We start from the raw sequence: 20,802 nt of genomic DNA, 5'->3' as shown, positions 1-20,802 counted from the left end.
GCAGATGGTGTAGAAGGGCTGTGTTTGCCATTTGCCGGTTCGTGCGTAAATGAGCGAGAGGCTTCCAATACGAACAAGTATATACGAAGCAGGTTGCCAAGTATTGACACACATAAAGTACTCACCGACGTACTGGTGGTAACCGCGTATGGGACACCGGTGCCTACGGGCCATATACTCTCTGAGGGTTCATCCCAGATTATAAGCTTCTCCTATTGCGTGCACATCAATAGTGTCTGCAGACACCTTATTAAATAATACCATCATGATTTTGGCTTTCCTGTCTCACAGTATTTTCAGAATTGTTTTTAACTGGAAAAGTTCTTAATTCCGTTTTGTTTTGTTTTTCATTAGTTTTCTGAGGTCGAGCAGCCGACCTCAACCTCACAATTTGAGATTAAGGTAATGTTGAGTGAGGCCACCAGTGGCCTCAGGAAAAGTGAGGCGAGGGTGTCTAAGGAGACCTCAACCTCAACTGATGAGGTTGAGGTTGAGTGAGGTCGACAAATTCTTTTTTAGGTTGAGGTGAGGTTCAGATTTTTGAGGTCAGATGCGCACCTCTGGTCATGAGGTGCTTCTAGTAAAACCTCTGATGGTCTACTTTGCATGCTGTAGGCGCCGTACGCCACTGACTTGACAAATGAGCGTCCAAAGTTGTGTAGGGAGAGCGAGCTGGCGCTACTATTAGTTAGGAACTAAGGGGTGAATGGCGAACATTTATGAGGATAAAGTGCTCTCCAGGACAACCTAAGAGTATGCAGCTCATGACCTGCACCAAACACTCACACCAAGCACTCACTTGGACACACAACACCATACGTGTCCAAACAAGGCTGCTCAGCCTAGACCCTTATACTGCCAGGTATGCAGGGCATATTCGACGCCGGACACTCATACCGGTACTACCTTGCGCCAGGCGAGTGTGTGCTATCTGTACACAAGTCCTGCCAACTTGGCCTCACGAGTTATTCAAGGGATTGTTGAATACGGTGTAACCGAGAGAAATGCACGCACTTATTTGTTTTTAATGTTGTTTTAATGAGTTCGATGAGGTCTTTCTCGGAGGGTGGTGGGTCTTGTGCGCTGAGTACCAGGTGAAGAAGACAACGGGTGCACCCGGCCATCCCCATGTTCCAGTGCCAAGCCATGGCACGGGGAGAGGAGCGGCTCGAGGGCTTCGCGAATGCTATAAATAAATGTGGTGGAGAGAGGGAGGGCAGCCAGAAGACCGGCCGTCCAAGTAGCAACACACGGTGTGGGAGAGGGGGACGATGATGGCGATGACAACAACCGGTACCGGCCGGTGAACGGTGCGGTGGTCGGCGCTCAGTCGGTCTCGTTGCACGCGCTGTAGAGGTTGAAGCAGTCCTCGCCGCTGCGACCGCTCCGGGTCGCGTTGTACGTGCGTTGCATGGGCGACGCCTTTTGGGCCTGCAGGGCGTAACTGGCGGCGTACCTGAGCAGGAAACGAGGAGAGCAAAGGATTAGGAAGGGCGTGTCACACACAGTCAATCAAGAAAGCCACAAAAATTGATTGAAAGTATCGACTACGCTGACCATCATTTTCGTCATCATCAGCCTAATTAGGACTCTGCATTAGACACATTTCAAATAACTCTCCAATTAACACAATCCTGTGCCAGCTGCGGCCACCTCGCCTCCGCTCATAGACAGGTCTACAACGGAGAGACCGAACTGTACCCTCGTATGCCGAACATACTTCCGACAATAACAGACTACCGGAAGAAAATTGCGAACTGCATAGTCCGAGGGTAGAATGTCGTGGTCCATCTCATCGTTCAGATTAGATGTAGGCTTAAAACATGTTGGTGTAAATTAGTGCGCATTCTAGGGTGTCTCATCGATGTTGGAAGCCGCGCACGGGTATTGGCAAGGCCATTTGCTGTGGACCGTGACCCCGCCCTCGGGCTTCTGTTTTTCGAGTTATACCCCTGTCACACGGGCACTTTCGATCCTCATTGAGTCAATACTCATCGAACTCAATGCAGATCGACGGTTGTCACACGGCCACTTTCAAGCGCAATCGAGCTCGATCCTGCTTGACTCGATGCCGATTCTATGCCTGCCTAATGCAAACATTTGAAAATAATCTCTACACCACGCTCCAAGCTTCGCCGCCAGTGTAAACAAAGATGGCGTCCTCCTGCTCGTCGGTGCGGAAACTGTGGAGCGAGCGCGAGACAGCCGCTCTCATCGACTGCTGGCAGGACCGCCTAAATAATTTGCGGCGCCAGAAGAGAAACGCCGCAGTCTATGCAGAAATCGCGGAGGCGTTGCGGGCCCTCGGGTTGCATCCCACAGCAGCAGAGGTGCGCCACAAAAACCTGGCGCAGATACGCAATGTACCGATTTGGCTACGGATTTGGCTGCCGCTGCCCCCCACTGCACAGTGTTGCCGGACATCGCCATGTTATGGCTGTCGGCGGAACATTTGGCGCCACCTAACACACATGAAGGAAACTTCTCTATGAGCATTGAAAATGCCCGTGTAGCACCGGATGTTTCGAGCGTGCTCGAGAATCTCGATGCAGATCGAGCTCAATGAGGATCGAAAGTGCCCGTTTGACAGGGGTATTAGGCAGCGCTCATGGCTAGGCTGCTTTTGCCTGTTAAGAACGCTCCGCTATCAGCCGCCTTCATTAGCTTGCTCTCGGCTTCCCTCGCCGCTTTCGAGGCTTTACGTGCCGCTGCATTCAACCGCTTTTCTTTTTAGGGCCGGGCAGCGCGCTTAGCGGCCCTCGCTGCTTGTGCTGCTTGTCTCACTTGTACCGAATACCTGTGACCACACGTTTCAGAAACACGTAAGACGCTCCACAGGGTTCAGAACTGTCATTTACTGCAGAGACGTGTGCTTTTTGGACTTTTAATGGCAAACATTGTTTAGCTCGTTTGGCACACCGGTAACCCTTCACTAGTTATGTGCAGAGTAGTTTTCATCGCTGCTCTGTTCCCACGGCTAGAGATTAGGATGAAACTGGTGATCTCTGCTTCCTCTCATATGTTCACAGCCCTCCTGAGCCCCGGATGTGCGGTTCAAGAGTTTCCACATCACTGCCCTTTGCCGAAGATGTATATATCTCATGGAAGCAGTGCAAACGTGCTCGTGCTAGTCCAGAAGCTTTGAGAACTTCCACTACCCGGATCACGGTGCAGCATGCTGGCGGTCTGAGGTAATGTGCATGTCACTGAGAGTGCTGACTTGTCACCGTGTCACCACCGTGCTCCCTGTCCCTAACTACATGCTCATGCGTTCCGCCTTTAATCGTGCAAAGTGGCTACATCGTACTGATTACACTGAATCAGGTGTGTGCATAAACTTGCTATGCAAATTTACGCACGTGCTGCATAGTACCTGTTTTATTTGGCTTTTGCGATGGAGGCGGCAAGGGAATAAGGCGTTCATGTACATTCTCTACAAGAGAGTCGCCGCTCTACCGCCGCATGAAGAGATTCGCGCACTGCGATGTCTCGAGCCAGAATAGCTGCGCCCAGCCTGCGTTCAACGCCTAAAATTACGTCGCTTACAGCACGTGCTTGAAAACGCCGACTCGCGAGCATTGCAGCAACAGCCCATACAAGTTTCCAGGCAAAAAAACCTCAGTCACTTCAACGCTACACGCAAGTAGAACTGGATGTAATATTCAAGGCAGTCGTTCGTTCTGCACCGTCCTACCAATCCAGGATGGCTATTCAGAATGATTTGCACATGTATGGCCAACTAGGGCCCAGGTGGGGCGTTTGAGCTTTCGCTGAAGGCAAACCAGCTGATGTCCTGCGTTCATCTAACTTGCTTCATGTTCTATGCTCCGTTGATGGAGCGGGTAATAGGTTTCGCAACTTCACAGTCCTAATAACAGTGCCGCATCAAATATCCCGGTGGTCTTCAGGCGTTCCCCCCTGAGCTTAACAAGTCTATTCCGGGTTGACGAGAAACCGCTTGCGGGCATCAAAACATTGTTCATTAATGACAGCGTTGCGCATTGTCAACTTTGTTTAGCAGTAGCGGTTTTTGACAAATGCAAACTTTGCAAGTTCAACGAGAATAGCTCGATGGTCACTCACGATTTTCACATGAAAAAGGCTAATTACATGAGTTTAGGCACTCACCCTCCAAACTGTGCAACGAGGTACCCGACCTCATGTGCTTCTTTCACGGCATCTCGGCTGGCCTCGCACAGATATCGCTGCATGCAGTTGTCGTCCTTGGTCATGACCGACTTGACGAATCCCTTGAGCATGGCGGTTCCGGCCAGGGCCGCGTCGTCCAGGGCGCCGCGGAAGCCCCGCGCCGTTGAAGAGCGCGCGCGGTTGCCGAACGTCGTCTTGAGCATGTCCAGTACCGTGACCAGCAGGTTCAAGATCTGCCTGCAAGATTCAAAGTGGTCGAGAAAAAAAAAGCGGTCGTGAAAACCTGCTTCAAAACACTGAAACCCCTCTTCAGAGTTTCGTCTTACACATGACCTAAAATATTCCAAGATTCCGGCCACTGTGCAATGGGGTTAGAGTTCCACGAGAGCTCGAATGTATATTCTATATACCCAGACATCTGTGGCATTGATATATAGTCACATGCTGCCTAAACATCGCAACGGGCAGGAAAGATGTTATTATTTCTCTAGAAAGAAATGCATCGTGAAGTCCAATCGCAAAGAAAGAAAGCGCGAAAAAGGGCATGGCGGAAAGCAAATACACGTGCAGACAACCAGCCGGAGAAGCAGAAGCACCGAAGAATAACTCTAAAAAACACTTAGCGTCTCAATTAGCTCCTGTGACAAACTGCTTTTCGTGCAGCACTATTCCTCATGCCTGACAAAATATTCATATATATATATGCCAGAAGACGCTCACACAAGAAAAAAACACGCCTCAGTTTACAGATTGACAAGCTATGGGAACTGTTCAAAAAGAGCACTCTGCACAGCGCCGGCATCTCTGGCCCTTCAGGGCACTTCCACTCAAGGAATGTCTTTGTCAAATGTATCTAGGCTGGCCTTACCGCTTCTCATGTATTCAGGAGACATTGTTATCCAGAGGAGGATAGCAATGAAGGAGGATAGGGCCAAAGGAGGATGTCGATGGAGGAGGATAGCGACGGTGAATGTTCATGTTATACAGGTTTTTCTCGAAGCCGACGAGAAATGGCGACCGCAGCGCCAGCGCATTATCACCACCCCACTTTTTTCGTGGCCGCGGCAGCCCGGTTACTTTTGGTAAAGACGGTACATCACGCAAAATAGCGTGACCGCCCTTAGTGTATCTTTCTTCCTTCTACTGCTGCTGCAGTACTTAGTGCTTGAAAGCGCAAGGTCTGAAGGACCTTTAGCCGCCGTCACGAACACTCTCTTGCGTGCTCATGCTGGCAGTACTCCGGTTTTTCTCGTTTGCATTGTTTCGTCTTTCTAAAGTTTCGTTTTAAAGTGTTACTATAAACTAATTTCCCTGCTTGAGTCTTGGATATTTCTGCTTTCATTCTCCAATTGGTGAATGGCTGGCACTTTCCATTCGAAGCAGACACTTCAGCAAACGCAGGAGTGCATGCTGTAAATGCTTCTCTTACGCAGGGCAAGGTTCCTTGCCGTGGACCTTCTGGTAAACGCGCCCACAAAACCAGCCCACTTGCCTGGACGTGGCTGCGCTCTCTTCGTCGCTGCCGAAGACGAGCTTGACGAGCGTCTTGACCAGGTTCTTGGTGTTCATGAACTGCGTGAGCTCCTTCTTGGGGTCCGCGTCGTACTTGAACTTGCGCTCGTCCAGCCGGGGCGCCCTCCGAGACGCGGGCGGAATGCCGCCGATCACCGGTGCCGCCACGGACTCGCTGGCCGTGACTCCCGGCTTGGAGCCCGTCTCGTTGGGCAGTGCGTTCACCGCAATGCAGGCTAACCACAGCGTCACTCCGGCCACCACCACGAGGCGTCTGCTAGAAGAGGACGTCATCTGGGGAAGACAAGAAGGAAGGCCGAAAAACGGTCGATGTTAGGGTATGCTCCATTAGCGGGTGAATGAAAACCTCCATCATTTCTCTGCCTGTTCCAAATGAAGTCCCAAAATTAATATATGGCACCATATCCAAAAGTCTGCACAGCATGTTCGGCAAGAGCGTCCGGTGAGCAGCACCCATGTCCTTTGGGGTCAAGGGCCTCATGGGTAGCACATAATGTTCGCAATCGGTAAACACAATTTTTAGTGCGGTAGCACATTTTCTTGTTTCGGGCATGCATGCGTCCCTGAAGCCTGCTTTGCGGTAGGTGGCCCACCTACCCACCGGGTTGTGGGCAACCTGCCAGGTGTGTAGACCTGCCAAATAAGCAGACCTGCCAGACAGGCAGGGCTCTTCCTGGGTGAAGGCCTTTAAGCCTTTTTATTTATTTATTTCGTGTACCCTCAGGTCTCAGAGACATCATAGAGGGGAGTGGTTACATAACAAAAAACAACAACGTACAGAGCAGCAAAGAAATTGGTAATACAGAAATGATGGCTCCTAGTGATACAATATTATCTAGTGGGTTCTTGAGGTGCTGGTTAATAGAATATAATACAGTGCATATAGTGCAGCAATACAGTTAAAAATTGGTAGCACAAAAAAAGAAACACGCTCCTACTTGTACTATGTTCTCTATTGCGGTCTTGAAGTGTTGGTTGTCAGCAATGGTAGCAGTTGATGTGGAAAGGTGATTCCACTCAACAGCTGTACGCGGGAGGAGTGACTGAAACATGGCATTGGTTTTGCATAGCGGAATTCCGACTTTGTTGCTATGATCTAGCCTTGATGAAATGTATGAGGTCTTATCCAAAGGTCTTTGGAGGCAAGTCCTTATGGTAAACGCCTTTAGGGTGAAGGCCGTCAGGTAAATGTCTTTAGGGTGCAGGCCTTCATCGTAAATGCCTTCCGGAGAAAGGTCTTTAGGCGAAAAGTCTTTAGGCGAAAGGCCTGATGTTGAAGGCCTTTAGGTCAAATTACTTAAGCACGCAAGGCGCTGAAGCACCCACCGTAACAAGTGCTAGCGCGTGATATTTAGCGCTTAGCCATGCTGAACCGTCTGATATATTTTTTATTATATATTACGATCCGTTTACAGCAAAGTTCTTTATGCAGCCATCTCTTTAAAACGAACCACGGTTCTTTAAAATAAATGAAGTGATTACAGTATTCAAGTAGAAAAGCTGATACGTTCATGAAGCAATCTGGCTGAAAGAACTAAGTGTTTTTTCCCTGCACCTGTGCGTTTAGGACAACAAAAATGCCTGTATTTGGGTTTTACAGCTTATGGTCTTCTTTTACTTCTGTATACATAGCGCCCTTAAAACCTTTCCTAGTGCCTGAACGTGGTGTCATATAGCCCGCGGTTCCTTCTACCTTTCGACGCTAGGCAACCGTCACCGCGTCGTCTTAAACGACTGTCCGTGGGACCCGGACACCGCATTCCGCCAGTGACCTACTTCTCCACGGGCCAGAGATCTCTTTCAGCTCGAACACGGCGTTTCTCAAGCGTGCGACGTGGACCACAACGTGCGCCTGTGCCTCGCCGGCAGAGTGCCCGCGTCACCGCAGGCTGCGGACCCATTCATCTGAGCTCTCTCCCGTATAGCCCAGATGCGTCGCGTTCTAACACAAGAGCCGCGGAGCTTTTGGTGATCTTTCTGCGCCGCCTCCGGCTTAGTTCGCTGGGCGGAACGCGACGATGCACGCGATCATCATCGCTGTGACGACGCCTAGACAATTCACTCGAACAAAGTGCTGCCTCCGAGATCTGTAGCCGACCCGTATGTGTTGCGTGTTATTCTCTGTAAAGAGAGGTTCGCGACACGTGGCGACGGACTGTCGTTGTCGTTTGTGTCGTCTTATTTGTTGCCGAAGTTTTTCGGGTGAACTTTTTCAGTCATTTGGCAGATGATAATATCATAATTGGGAAAGATAGCTGGAGTCAGGCCGCTGAGTCTATGGTAACGGAGTCACAGCTCTGCCGTGAGTACCACATTGTGATGGCGGTGAAATACGAAGACGCGTGGTGCATTGTTAGTTCGTTGTTTTGCACGTAAAGAGTTCCTTTCCTAGTTCTTGGTGTCACCGAAAGTATTACGCGTTTCCTTAGAGACATTAGAGACTCGTTGCCATAGAGGCTTGCTTTAGAGACATTGTCTGGTTTCTCACATTTGTTATAAACTGTATCGCGTCCACAATGCCTACCGACAGAAGTCACAAATACTGCACCGCTGCATGAGACCATTCTTTTTTTATCAACCAAGAAAATTCCGAGTAGATGTTTTATTACCTAAAACCCTGATTTAGAGTTCTACAACCTGCTGTTTGAAGACCAATAGAAGTAAGTTGCCCTGTGTCTATAGGGTACTGCGTTCTCATTACACAGGCCAAACTCACCGAAATCAAAGCTTTTGTAAGCTAGGAAAGAACGGAAAACGAAATAGAGGTGGCGCCACATTCGGCAAATTGCGAAAGTGAAGTGCGTGCGTGGGCACCGATTTTTTGTCCAGGATCTCTGAAAACTCTGGAAACCCATCCTTGTCGGTAATTACCATGAATTTGAACTGGTTGGCCAGTAAGCTATTTAAATCCAATTTTCTCGGCGACAGAAACATTTCTTGCTGCCAGAGAAACATAAGCATCGACGAAAGGAGGCAGAAAATAAATTTTTACTCAGAAAAATAATTTGTTAGAGATGTTCACGGTGTACCATTAATATTTGCGGAGATAAATCTGTCACAAAGTACAAATGCTCACATTTCGGAGCCCACTGCTGTTTCACCCAGCCCTACTAATATCATATCGTCGCGCAGTTGAAGTCTTCAGCGATGTATTACTAGAAACTCACGAATGTTCTAGCTCATGGCTGCTATAGCTGTCCGCTGTTAATCGCTATCGACGAATGAATGCTTCAGCAGATAAAGGAATCAGGTTGAACTCCAGCAGCCCGCTATGAACGCATCAACAGCGAACATCAGCATCGCAGTTGCAACCTAGACCCAGGTAAGTACCAGGTGTTGCTCTTTTTTTTTTTCCTATTACATTCAGCGGAATTCGAGAGGACGCGAGGTTTACGGATTCGACGATAAAGAAAAACAGGAAAATGGGCAAGGGGGGGGAGGGAACATCTCCTCGCGTGAAGCACTTAGGAAGTGCTCGACCCAAATACCGCCACGCGTCCCGGACTTGCCGAGCGACACGTTGACATATTTCTTGAAGCCTGCCGTCAGCACCGCTCCCGAGAAGCAGGAAATCCGGGTGGGCTCGAAGTAAAGATCATTATGCGAACTCCTGCTCGAAATCCGGCACCTCTGGAGGCCGCGTTACATTTTCATTCCTCTCTTTATATTTCTTTTTGTTTATCTCTGTCCCCAGAACTGGTCCCAACGGAGCGTATCCGCGTAGCTGACCTTTGGGACTGTTCTTCCAGCCGCGACATCCGTCACGAATCAGTGCTTAACTCCGGAGTAATGCGAGCGTGAAAGATGCACGCGCGATCTTTCATGCTCGTGAAAGAAAAACAAAATTCATAGGGAAGGAAGATAGAAAAGGGTCACGAGGTAAGTGCCCAGATAGGACGCGCAGGCAGGTGTATGCATAGTTTTGGTGCGGGGCATCTTGTCGCTATTTTCTGGGGTAAAAAAATAGGGAGTTTTAGCGGTGCGTGTTCTCTAAAAAGCGAATCGGAAGTAGCAAATAGAAACAAGGTGTCGAGTTAAGGATGTAGACTATGCCCATTATGAATTTCTAGTTCCTGTAGTCATAGTGTGTGAAGCCTACTCGCGTCAATATAACTCAGTAATAAACAAGATTTTGCGATGCGTGCCATCAAGCCACTGTTCCGCTTTCATAGTTCCACAAAGACAACGACTTTGCAGCTGATTATATGGCGCATGCGCAGACCTCTGAGTTTAGTAGAGTTGATGTTGTAAGCTACTGGTGGGATTGTCCTTGCGATTTTTCTGCCAGCAATTGCTCTACTGTAGCGACACTTAGATGTTAATTAAGCTTGGGAATTTGAGGCACAGATACATTACCTGGTCTCAGCACAAGCAATCTAAGACGCAATCAGGATATACGTTGATGCGAAGAGTTAGCCTGTTCCCTAAAACTCGCCACTCCACGGTGGACGATTCCAATAGGTTTTCAATTCAGTTTGACTAAGCTCTTTACTTTGCTTTTCATAAATAAATATGCTTACACGAACATTGCAGATTCCTCTGGTGTAATTCTGAACATTAACGGCCGCACACATTTTGAAGTTTTGGAGGATATTAAGAAGAACCTACGCATCAATCGGCGTTAAAAACTGCTGTAAACATTATCGATTAGGCAAGCAATGATATCTGTGTAGCGATGAGCGTGTCAACAACCTATTTAATCTTACTTTTTCAGATATTTCAGACATTCAAAAATCTGACATGAATAGTGCCTTTTCATCTTTACCTTTTCTTCAATACCTTGATCAAGAACCGCTTTCTAAAGGTGTCATTACACACGTCAGCTTGCAATTAGAGCCGCTATATAGTTTCTTTTCCTTGTTTCAAGTTTAAACTGCTGTTCCCAATGCATTTTGCAATACAAGCTTTGACACGGTCTATCTTACATACCTTGCTTTACCTGCTTTGAACATACTACGCTCTTCACTGCAGTCATGAGTGAACATTTCATTAAATAACTACAGTTAGTGACTTTTTTGTATTCTTGTATACTGTGGCAATTTTTCTGTGCGGTTCTGGTTAATTCTACCTATTCATACCCGGACCTCGCATACTGCCCCCGGAGGAAGTGTTTTAATTCCAGTCACCTTTATTCTTACACCCTACGACACTCCAAAGCATTACAGTAAACCGAGAGACGAATTAGTTGAGCCCTTAATGGTCCTGCACCACTAACGCGCAGATCGACTGCCACTAACGTTTTTGAACTTCATCAGTTTATTTGGAAAGGCACTCTAAGTCTTTTCCACCTATTTCTTCTACTTTAATTAAACTTTTTCTTCAAGAAATGATAAATTGCAGTTACTTTCCTCCTATCGTAATAAAGCAGTACCACTCGACTTCTATTACTGCAGTTGCAGCTTTAACACGTCCTTCAAGAGATTGTTTGCTGTCAGATCACCCCAAAAACAGTCCCGGAAACTTCGATCTCAAATCAAAAACCATTTTTAAGATAGAAGCATCAACCTGAGCGGAGGGCATAATGACCTCAGCCGCTGTGGCCGCCAGTCAAGGGGGTTTGAACATTGACGCGAGAATCTCGGCATTGCTCTAACTCATACAAAAACGTCCTATGGGCGTCTGTGGAAAAATCGATGTCCGTCTATGGCCTTTTATGAACGTCTATAAGCACCCACAGAGGTGCTTATTGCCAGCTATTGAAAAATCTATGCCACTATATCGATATTTTTGGAACCATACAATTGTCTTAAGCTCTCTATAGAAAATTATATCAGCCCGTATAGACAGCTATAGACAGAAATAGGAAAGGTTTATAGCTATTTGGGCCAAAATCCTATAGCCGGCCATAGGACATTTTTGTATGGGAAGGTACCGTTGATACATATCCAGGACGCGAGTGCTGCTAACGCCTCACCGAATCACTGAAACTTACGTGCGACTGATTGCAAAATCGTTTTTCAATGAACTCTAGCTCATTAACGAATCATCTTAGATTGCTGGCAGAGCGACACCCGTCAAACCGTATTGGACTGAGTGAGCACTGCTTTCGGGACGACAAAGCTATAAACGTCAAAGTGCCAAAGATTACAAAACTACAGTACACCGCGGCCATCACAACAAAGTACTAAACTGGAGGCCTCAAGAAGCGCCGAGGTGCATATTTCCCTAGCTAGTAGGCACCGCCCTTGCAAGCCTTGCAACTACACCTGAGCTGTGACATCATAGGAGGTAAAAGCTTGTTGCTTGCTTTCTGGGATGAAAGCCGACTTCATGCGCCCTCCCGAACCATGAAACAGCAAGCGCAAACATTCAGGACTGTAGGAAAAAGCCTCCTCCTTACTGTCCTGTGTTTTTCCGCTACTTGTTTCAAGTTGAATATTCATGCCCAAATGTCCTGCCTTAGTCCAGAAACACGTCATCCGTCCTTTAAAAACTCTGCCTTTTGTTTTTCTTTTTGCGATGCTGGGAAGATACGTAGTGACAATAAGCAACCGGCTGGGAATTCCAACGAAGAAACGCAGCAGGCCCCTCAGGGAGACATTGCTCGAAGGCACGCATTCCGCAGTACCGGCGCGCTCTCCGACAGCCGCCCGGAACGAGAGGTCATGCTTTAACCGCTTGCGTTATTGTTACCCGCGGGAATGGAACAAAAACAAGAGGCAACGTTCGCCACCGTCTACGAAGACCGCCTCCCGTTCCTGTCCTGGCGAGTAAGCCAGCTGGTCCGGCCCTCCTCCTCTCGCCATGCAGCCACTCTCTCTCTCTCCCCTCCATTCCGTGCGAGTCTTCTTCTGCGGTGGCAAGCCCTCTCACCTAGGGTGACCTGCATTCCGTAACGGGACGGGAGAACTTCGTGCAGATCTGGCCCGACGGCCGAGCTTCTCTCTACTCGGCAAGTCCAGACCGGTCTTCGAACAAGACCGGAGACTTTTTTGTCCCGTAGTTCCTGCCCTGGCGAGGGCACCTTCTGCTGTTGCTGCCACTACTACTAGTACTGCCGATGCGGCTTCTTAAGAGAAGCCCGGGGACAAGACAGGAAGAGGCGGCCGATGTGGGAATAATGAAAAACCAGAAACCAGGCAAAGTCATCCGACTTCCCATGGCATGCTCCCGGCGCTGCTCTTTCCACCAAACCGATCTTTGCGAGGATGAGGAGGAGCGGTCTGCTCCTGGAGGGAAGAACCGTTACGTCGGCAACGCTGAAAGAAGGAGGAGAGGTAGGAATAGAGAGGAGAGAGACTACGGATGGCGGTGAAGGCCTGCGCTCGACACGCAAGAGAGGGGCTCCAGAAAAAGAAGGCAAAGAAGACGCCGGGCAACCAAGTAGAGATAAAGGTAGGAAAGAAGGTAAAGGTAGTACGGCGGGTGAGGAGGATTCGAGATGGCTGCGACGGCGGTCAAGGTCAGCCCAGTCCGCGTCTTCAGTATCGGGGTCGCCGAGCGATGACCCGGTTTTGTGTTTGCTTTGATCGTTCCCTCCGCGGCTGTCTCGGTGCGTTTCTTTCTCGGTTTTATTCTCTTCTTTCTATCTCTTTCTTGTCCTTCGCGACGCCTTAACGTCGCCTTCCGCTAAAAGAGCACAAAGTAGCGAACAAAACAAACGGAAGAAAAAGAAGAAGAAGGTATCTCCAAAGAACCCAACGTTTCCCTCCTCGAAACTGCCGCGTCGCGGGCTATTTCGACGAACTTGGCCGAAGATGTCGGACTTTTTTGCTTTTGAACCATTCGTTTTTGCATCTCTGGTGCCAGTTCGCAGCATACATGCACGGGTGGTCACGTTCATTGTGTCTACGAGTGTAAGCGCCCTGCGAGATATCTGGTCTTAAACACGCCAAACGAAAACCCAGAAAAGGGACGAGGGGTTTGTTCTCCACGTGTTCGTACCAGTTCTACAATTTCGGCAACGCCCATTACCAATTTTCCAAGCGTATCGCACTATGTGCAATCTAACCTTCAGATCTCTAGATATATAAAATATTCAGCGTACTGCTATGGACGAAAGTTTATCACAGAGTACAACGCATGTTTGTAAGGTTGGTCCGTACCGGTCATTGCCGGTTCCTGTTCAATCTGGTTCGAACAGGAAGGGACCGATATCGAGCAGCGGCTTGTTCGATCAAGGCAAAGGTCACATTTCTCTAATTCTGTTTGTTTTCAGGATGAGGGAAGACCTTCCCGATCGATAAGGAGTAGTTTTCCGGGTGCCTCAAGTCTTGTAAGCTATGCTCTGCCCAGCAGCGTGTGATAAATGAGAATATGCAAACAAGTGCAGGCTGTGTAAAAAAGAAATTCACAATAATAAATGATCCTAAGCTGGAATACCCAGGCATAGTCTTCGTTTGGCTGCTTTTCATCATGTGAATAATGTGCTCCTTTCTGTTCAACAGATACTTTGAACCTTTCTTTGCTAGCTCTTAACTCTTTTAATAATCTTCTTTCCTTGATTAATGACTATTTTTCAATGCTTATCGCCCAACGGCTACCTGGCTTTCGCTCAATAGATGCTCCTTCAAAGCTTTTTATCTTATTTGCGCTTTTACTTTAGAGCCGCTAATAACAAAAATATACAGAAGTGCTTGTTCAGTCAAAGCAGTAAGAAAACTACTTTTTCAAATTCTGCAGAATCACAAAATAATATAGCCATGAGACTTCGTCAAGTGTTCACAATTAGTAGTGTGGCTTGATGGCTGTCTGGAGCAGAGAGGAGAGATATATTATTCGATTTTTTTAGTGACACTTCAATGCTTTGCTACGTGTTTATTGACAAACTTATGTACACTGTCTCCTTTTCAGAGAACTATCTCAAAACACTTTCTTTGCGGATTCATTTTCGCTTCTCTGTTCAAAGGGCTTTAGAATGAAGCTGACTTTCTAGCTATCTAGCTGAATAACATTCACCTTTATTTGAACTGCGGTACATGTTTTAAGGTTCTTCCGACAATCTAAGCACCTGGAACATTTGAGCGCTCAGCCAAGTGAATACTTTTACATGTGCGTTGATGTCAATATTCCATATAGGCACTTCAGCTTTTTCGTGATTGCATATCCCCAAATAATAACTTTAAACTGAGACCCAATCACATCACTTCCATCCCTGTAGCACAAAACTCTCTTCTGAATAACTTTGTTTGTTTTCTACAGTTCCTCGCAAAGCTCATTCTGCTTTACATACTACAAAACCCTCACGTATTTATATTTCTCCCATGTCACTGCATGCTTTAAAATACCGGAAATGCAGGTTAGGCATCACGTTAGGCGATTTTAACGTCTTGAAAGTTGTTTGCGAATTTTACGTTTCTTAAGTACACTTTTCAAAAAGAATTGAAACATGTGTTCTAATAACATTGCGCATTGTAAGTCTGATATAAGTTTGACCGTCTTCGCCATTCTTAGAAATACAATGCCCGGCTTCAAATGGTACTAGTTCCCCTGGATTTGATTTTTTCACTTCTGTAAGTTAGGCTGCCCTGAATTTAAACATGACAATTGTCTTCTTTTTCATCATAAGAGCGTAGGTTTTTCTCCCATGTTACAATTGAACTGTTGCAGGTATCTTGACAGTTTACCATAAAGCGCAAAATTTAGTGCACTTCCACCGAGCATTTTATCGTCGCCGAATTTTTTACCATATTAGCAAGGAAAGGCCAAATATCTGAATTTTTGCCTTCTAAATGAAAATGTAAAGAGCATAACTTTATCTGTCAAAAGCCCATGAGGCCGTTAGGCACTAAGTGATTTCCTTCTCAAGTGCTCTAAAGCGAAGCTTCCTCAGTATGATAGAATTTTTATTGAGCAAAAATATTTCTTATTTGCAATTCTGCATTCACGAAGAAAGTGTTCACAAAAGTTCCTAGAAAACTTTTTCAGGCCTACTTAAGACAAGTTAATTTCCTTCATGCGATGTTTTTAGCGCTGTTAAAAGCCCATTTTCGACTTTGGCTGAAATGTGCATCTCTGAGGAGTTTTTTTCACTAGCGAATTATAGATACCGCACTCTCACCAGGCCTTTCTTTAGGGATCGGGCATTATTTATACTTGAAATAAATGTTTAAAAAAGCGCGGAAAACAGCTTGTCGCTGTTTTGTGACAAGCGCTAAGATCTCATAGGCTCTGTTTAAAGTTTGCAGCAAGCTTGTTTTCGTAACGTTAGCATGACAGTCTTTCTTCCAGAAGATCCATGCGAAAAAGACATAACGCTTTTCATTCAACTATGACAATTCCGATTAGGTTAGTGACTCTTCCGTTTCCTGTTTTAGCTTGACAAGCTTCTGTTCGGAATATCAACGCGTTTCACACAAGGACGTTTCAGAGTTGGTAGTCAGCGTTGGATGAATCTGAAAAAGCGAGAAAGGTGTCCGCAACGACAAGTAGTCGATCGAAAACTTCAGTGCAGTTTTTTTGTGAAGCTTAGCAGGCAGATACGTAATGCTTATTAGCACTGCCGAGAGTTACTTTTAAACGCTCCAGTAGTTCAAAAAAGACAAGCTATAATGCGGAAGAGTATTCTATGTGTTAAGCATTTAGATACCGTGATGTTTTCTTTGTGGAACCATTAATAAGCTCACATGAAGGGGTATAAATTAGTTCTACTTCATAGAAGTTGTTGCACCACAGTAAAACGAACCTGTTGAAAGTTCTCATTGTGTACTTTTATGGTGCCGAACTCATATTTATTACTTCCGCCCGGAACAATCTTTCCCACCTGTATCCGCCAAGTTCTTTAAGGTAACGCTTCTATTTAGAGCTGATCTTAAATTTCCGAGCAGATAAACTACATACTGTCGCTCCTATAGCATCCATTGCTTCCTCTCCACCCTAAATGTCTTCTGCCGAAACATTGCTGGCCAGGGGACTGATGATATTTTGTCTATTCATGATGTCAGAAGTTAGATCTATTTTTTATATTAGATATTCCTTTCTTCTCACTGTTGTTTTTCTGAAACCAACATGCACCGTTCAGCTAAAGTAGCCTTGACGTAACTTGTAAGAATTCTTCACACTGCTCATCATCATCATCATCAGCCTGACTACGTCCACTAAGTGTCTTTATCTCATCCGCCCACCTAACTTCCTGCCGCCCTCTAAACTACTAAACTCTAAATTTTATGCAAATTAAAATGCTTTGCTTCAAGCCTTAGTAACTGTTTAAGAACCAAACTATTTGCCTTATTATCTCACCACAGTTTGGCCCGACATCGTATTTGAGGATATCTCGCTGTATCCGTGCTTGACATCACACTAGTTGGTGTGCATGACTTTGCAAGTACGGCTGTATACAATGGGTATCGAATATGTTCTAACGTTAAGCTTTGCCGCACACCAACAATTAGGCACATTGATCCTGTCATGTTATAAAGGTCAATAACAAACGGCATACAAAATCCGTCGTGCACAATCGTGAGGTAGTTGTTTAGAGGTCATGCCCCCAAAGTCAGCGGATGGTCACCCTATTCCGCTGTGTGATTATCACATCGATGCGGGAAAATCGGACGCTCAAGGCAAATCTTGTACTGCTAAATACTGGTGCAAGCAGCGAGCTTGTCAATTCGGTTGTCTGTTTGACAACGCTTTATAGTTTCGGTTCAGTGTTGTTGTGTAGTAGTGTAGTGCGTTGTGTAGTCGATTTTGTAGTAACGACTTTCAGCCAACCCTTTCTCTTCCCTTTTTGCATGCCGCTACTTTTTCTCTATTTCTTGCACATCCTCTCGCTCCAACATCTGAGTGTAATGTTGGCAGTGAACCAAAAACAAACGTCTATGCTTGATACTCTCCCAAACCAATCATTGGTTTAGGCCATAAATCAGCATGTAATCGATGTTCTCGTGGTTTATAGAACGTACTGAGCGCTTTCTGAATTGTGCGAGACATGAACCTGCACAGAATTCTTTCTCTCTTCTTTTTCATGCCTACTAAATCTTGAACAAAAGTATTTCACTGAGGTGAATGCAAGTCACCAAAGCCATCTATTATATGAACAATGATTTTTCTAGTGTTCATCCAAAAACCAACCGTACCTATGTGACATGATATAAATAGTTGTGAACATTTAACCCAAGCGGCTAGTTTGATGTCGTACACATGGCCTTGATGCCTTGCACATCCTCATTTCTTCAAAAGGAGAGGCTCATCTGCATCCTGACACAGAAGCCATTGCCACCTCTCCTAGAACTTTCAGTGGAACTAGATCTACTCTTTGCATCGCAACCATCGTCACTAGCATTCCTAGTGAGGTCAACCCATATCGTAGCCTGGAAATCCTCCAGTCAAACTTGCAGCCACCACCTACTCATCCAGGTACGTAGTCGTCTTTAGCAGTAAACTGGATACTTCAGTACGTGGCCACAGCGGCACCGTTCCGGAACGACCAAGAGTTTATCTTGCAACCAGGACCCCTAAGAGCAGTTATCGGCCTCCAGCGCCGCAGGCTTAGGGATGCACTGTCGACCGCTGCGGTCTTCGGCAATATCCCCCCTCTTCAGGCTCAAGTTCACTCACCTCGGTGTGTTTTGCGTGTCTCGCAGTCTTCAAGACGGGTTAAGGGGAACGTCCGAATGTCCTCGCGCGCGAGCGGGCGCCGGGACGAGCTGGTCGGCAGTGCTCGGTGGGCGATCGACCCTGGAGGTCCCAACGACGACTCGATGGACTGCTCCTGTTTCTGATGGTCGCTGCTGGTTGATCTTCAAGCCGTGCTGTGGGCGGCAGTAGTGCAGGCCAGCGCCACTGGTCCGAATGCTTTTATAGGGCGAGAGGCAAGGCAGCGCAGCCTCCCTCTCTCTCTCTCTTTCCACGTCCTCCTCGCGAGCCTTGTCCTTCTCACGCTGCTCCCGGGCCGTCCTCGAACTTGGCGCGTATATAGTCTCGACATTATCCGCTGGGGAGTGGGTAAAGGTTGGCGGGCGAGAGGCAGGCAGACGCTTCTTCCCTTCCTCTCAACGGGCCGCGCCAGACCCGGAAACCTACAAGTCAGGTCACGCCGAAAAGCTCGCCCGCCTTCTTTCCCGTGGCGGTCGCTCAGGCGGATGCCAAAGCCAAGGGCGGGCGCACAGGCAGACGCTTCTTTTCTTCCTAAGCGGCCCGCGAAACAGCACGCGCTGATGCTTTCGGTGCCAATAGAAACGTGCGTGCGTTTGTGTGTGAGAGCCGAGCGTGTGAAAATGTTTACTACAATTAGTCATGAGAGAGCCTCCGGCAAGCAGCACGGTGGTTTCTCGGCGGCATTGCAAGAGGTGAAGGTACACGGATTAGACACGGTCCTCCGGTTTGGCCGATGGCAGTTCTGGAATGAAGACAAGAGGACGCTTGTTTTTCAGTGGCCTGGCGGCGTAATCTCGTGGGAATTAGGCACGCTGGGACGAGCGCGCTTATCGTACTGTAAAACTACTTTGTGGGCAGCGTAGGGTCAGAGGTATAATGCACGAAAGAGGACATGGTTTGCACAGCTTATATACAAGAGATGCCAGAGAAACGGCGTAACAATCTTCCAGTACCACCTGTGCTTTCAAAGACAACATCAATGACCGTTAGACTGCGGCACAAACTTGTAGCGAGCGAGGGAGGCAGTTCGTTTACACGCAGACGAAAACAGACTCTTTGGAGCTTTAACGATGGTAGAGTTCAGTGACCACTAAGGCTACCTCGGTAACATGAGTGCAATGGCGTGTTTGGAGGGCTTTACACTCTTATCTTATTGCCGTCTCCCGTAAGTGAGGTTCAAGATTCAGAAGCCGTTCCGGGAAACCCCGCAAACGAGGCACTCGGAAAATCTGGGGCACGTGTACGAATATGCAAATTCGTCTCTGTCGTTGCCGCTGGTTCGGTAGTTTCTTTGAGGTAGCGCTGCAACCGCCAACCAGGACTCCACAGGCTTTGTGACTGCCTCCATCTGCTGGCCAGAACAATTAACAAGTGAACAAAGAAGCTTCTTCTCCACCATAAATCGTGGATGAATGATGAGAGTGACGTCTGTTCTAAAGGTAAATTAGCAACGGTGTTTTTCTCCTCAGCCACACAGTGGAGCCCTTAATGGCAACCCCAAAGACCAAAATGTATCGAAAGGTGAGGACAGTAGTTCTCCTTACTTACACAGAATCCGAGCTTAAGGGCTGCCATAAGTGATCCCCTACATGGCTAAGAAACAAACCCCTCTGTCTGGTTATTTTAATCAAAGATTATGTGTTTCACTGCTCCTTTTACTTCAAAGACACAGCGCTGCCGAACTTCACTGATTTCCATTCAGAAGTGTTTTCGATAGGAATCTGTATCGAAAAACACAACAGAACATCTTCTGTTCTCCCGACAGATTTTCCTGGAGTGTTTTGGATGCAGACAACAAAAACTCTTGTAGTAACAACAGGATTTTCTGCAGTTTTCAGCAGTCCCCTGTCGTGACGACAGAGCCAGTTCTGTCGCAGCAACAGACAACTTCGCAATAGTGCAGAAAAGGCGGTCGTAACGACAGGATGACAAAAATTCTGTTGTACTTTGGGACCGCCTCTTTCGTATTTCTCGAATTGGATATTTAATAACAGCCCTCCAAAAATTCGTTCTCAATTCCAGCGTTAACCCGTCGCCTAACGGTTTCTATAAGAATGATTTAGGTTAGCGTTACCGAACATTGTTACCGTTACTGACAGGCGTTGGCTGGTACCCAATGCATGTGCGGACAGCTCCCAGCGCTGTAACGGTAAGGTCAACGTTCTACTAATTGCATGGGAGGAGAACTCTTATCAAACTTCTGTCAATGGCAGCGGTAACGGCAGCTACCGCCGGCCTTCAAGAGCGCATGCGCAAATGGCCCGAGAGGTCATCAGCGCATTCGGTTTTGGTGGTCGGCGGTAGTAGTATACGGTAGTTGTATACAACGCTATGCTACAACTTTCTGTTCAATGGATGATGAAACTTCCTAATTCGAAATCGAATACTACCGTAGCTCGAAGCGAAATTTTGGCAAACTGGTGGAATTTCGTGCGCCGAAGATATGCCTATCATCTCAGGCACACCGCCATAAACCATTCCGGATTAATTTCAATTTCTCACCCGAGCTTAAGCTGCCTTTCGGTTGTTCCTCTGCAGTTATACAAACAAGCTCCGCATTATCTCCGCATGCACTGCTGCGAACCA

At 47.1% G+C, this 20,802-nt stretch overlaps 1 protein-coding gene across 1 annotated transcript; it reads right to left on the bottom strand.

The window, feature by feature from the left end:
* Nucleotides 1–1,026: 1,026 nt before the first annotated feature.
* Nucleotides 1,027–18,317, bottom strand: LOC144104223 (uncharacterized). The gene is made up of 4 exons (XM_077637101.1): nt 18,178–18,317; nt 5,638–5,955; nt 4,129–4,382; nt 1,027–1,456 (listed from the first exon to the last, which is right to left on the bottom strand). Exons 2-4 carry the CDS (start codon nt 5,953–5,955, stop codon nt 1,327–1,329), a joined length of 702 nt encoding a protein of 233 aa, XP_077493227.1. The 5' UTR covers nt 18,178–18,317; the 3' UTR covers nt 1,027–1,326.
* Between the last annotated feature and the right edge of the window lie 2,485 nt (nt 18,318–20,802).

Source organism: Amblyomma americanum, chromosome 9 (genome assembly GCF_052857255.1).
Source record: "Amblyomma americanum isolate KBUSLIRL-KWMA chromosome 9, ASM5285725v1, whole genome shotgun sequence".
NCBI lineage: Eukaryota > Metazoa > Arthropoda > Arachnida > Ixodida > Ixodidae > Amblyomma > Amblyomma americanum.
This window is presented reverse-complemented; position numbering and strand designations above follow the sequence as displayed.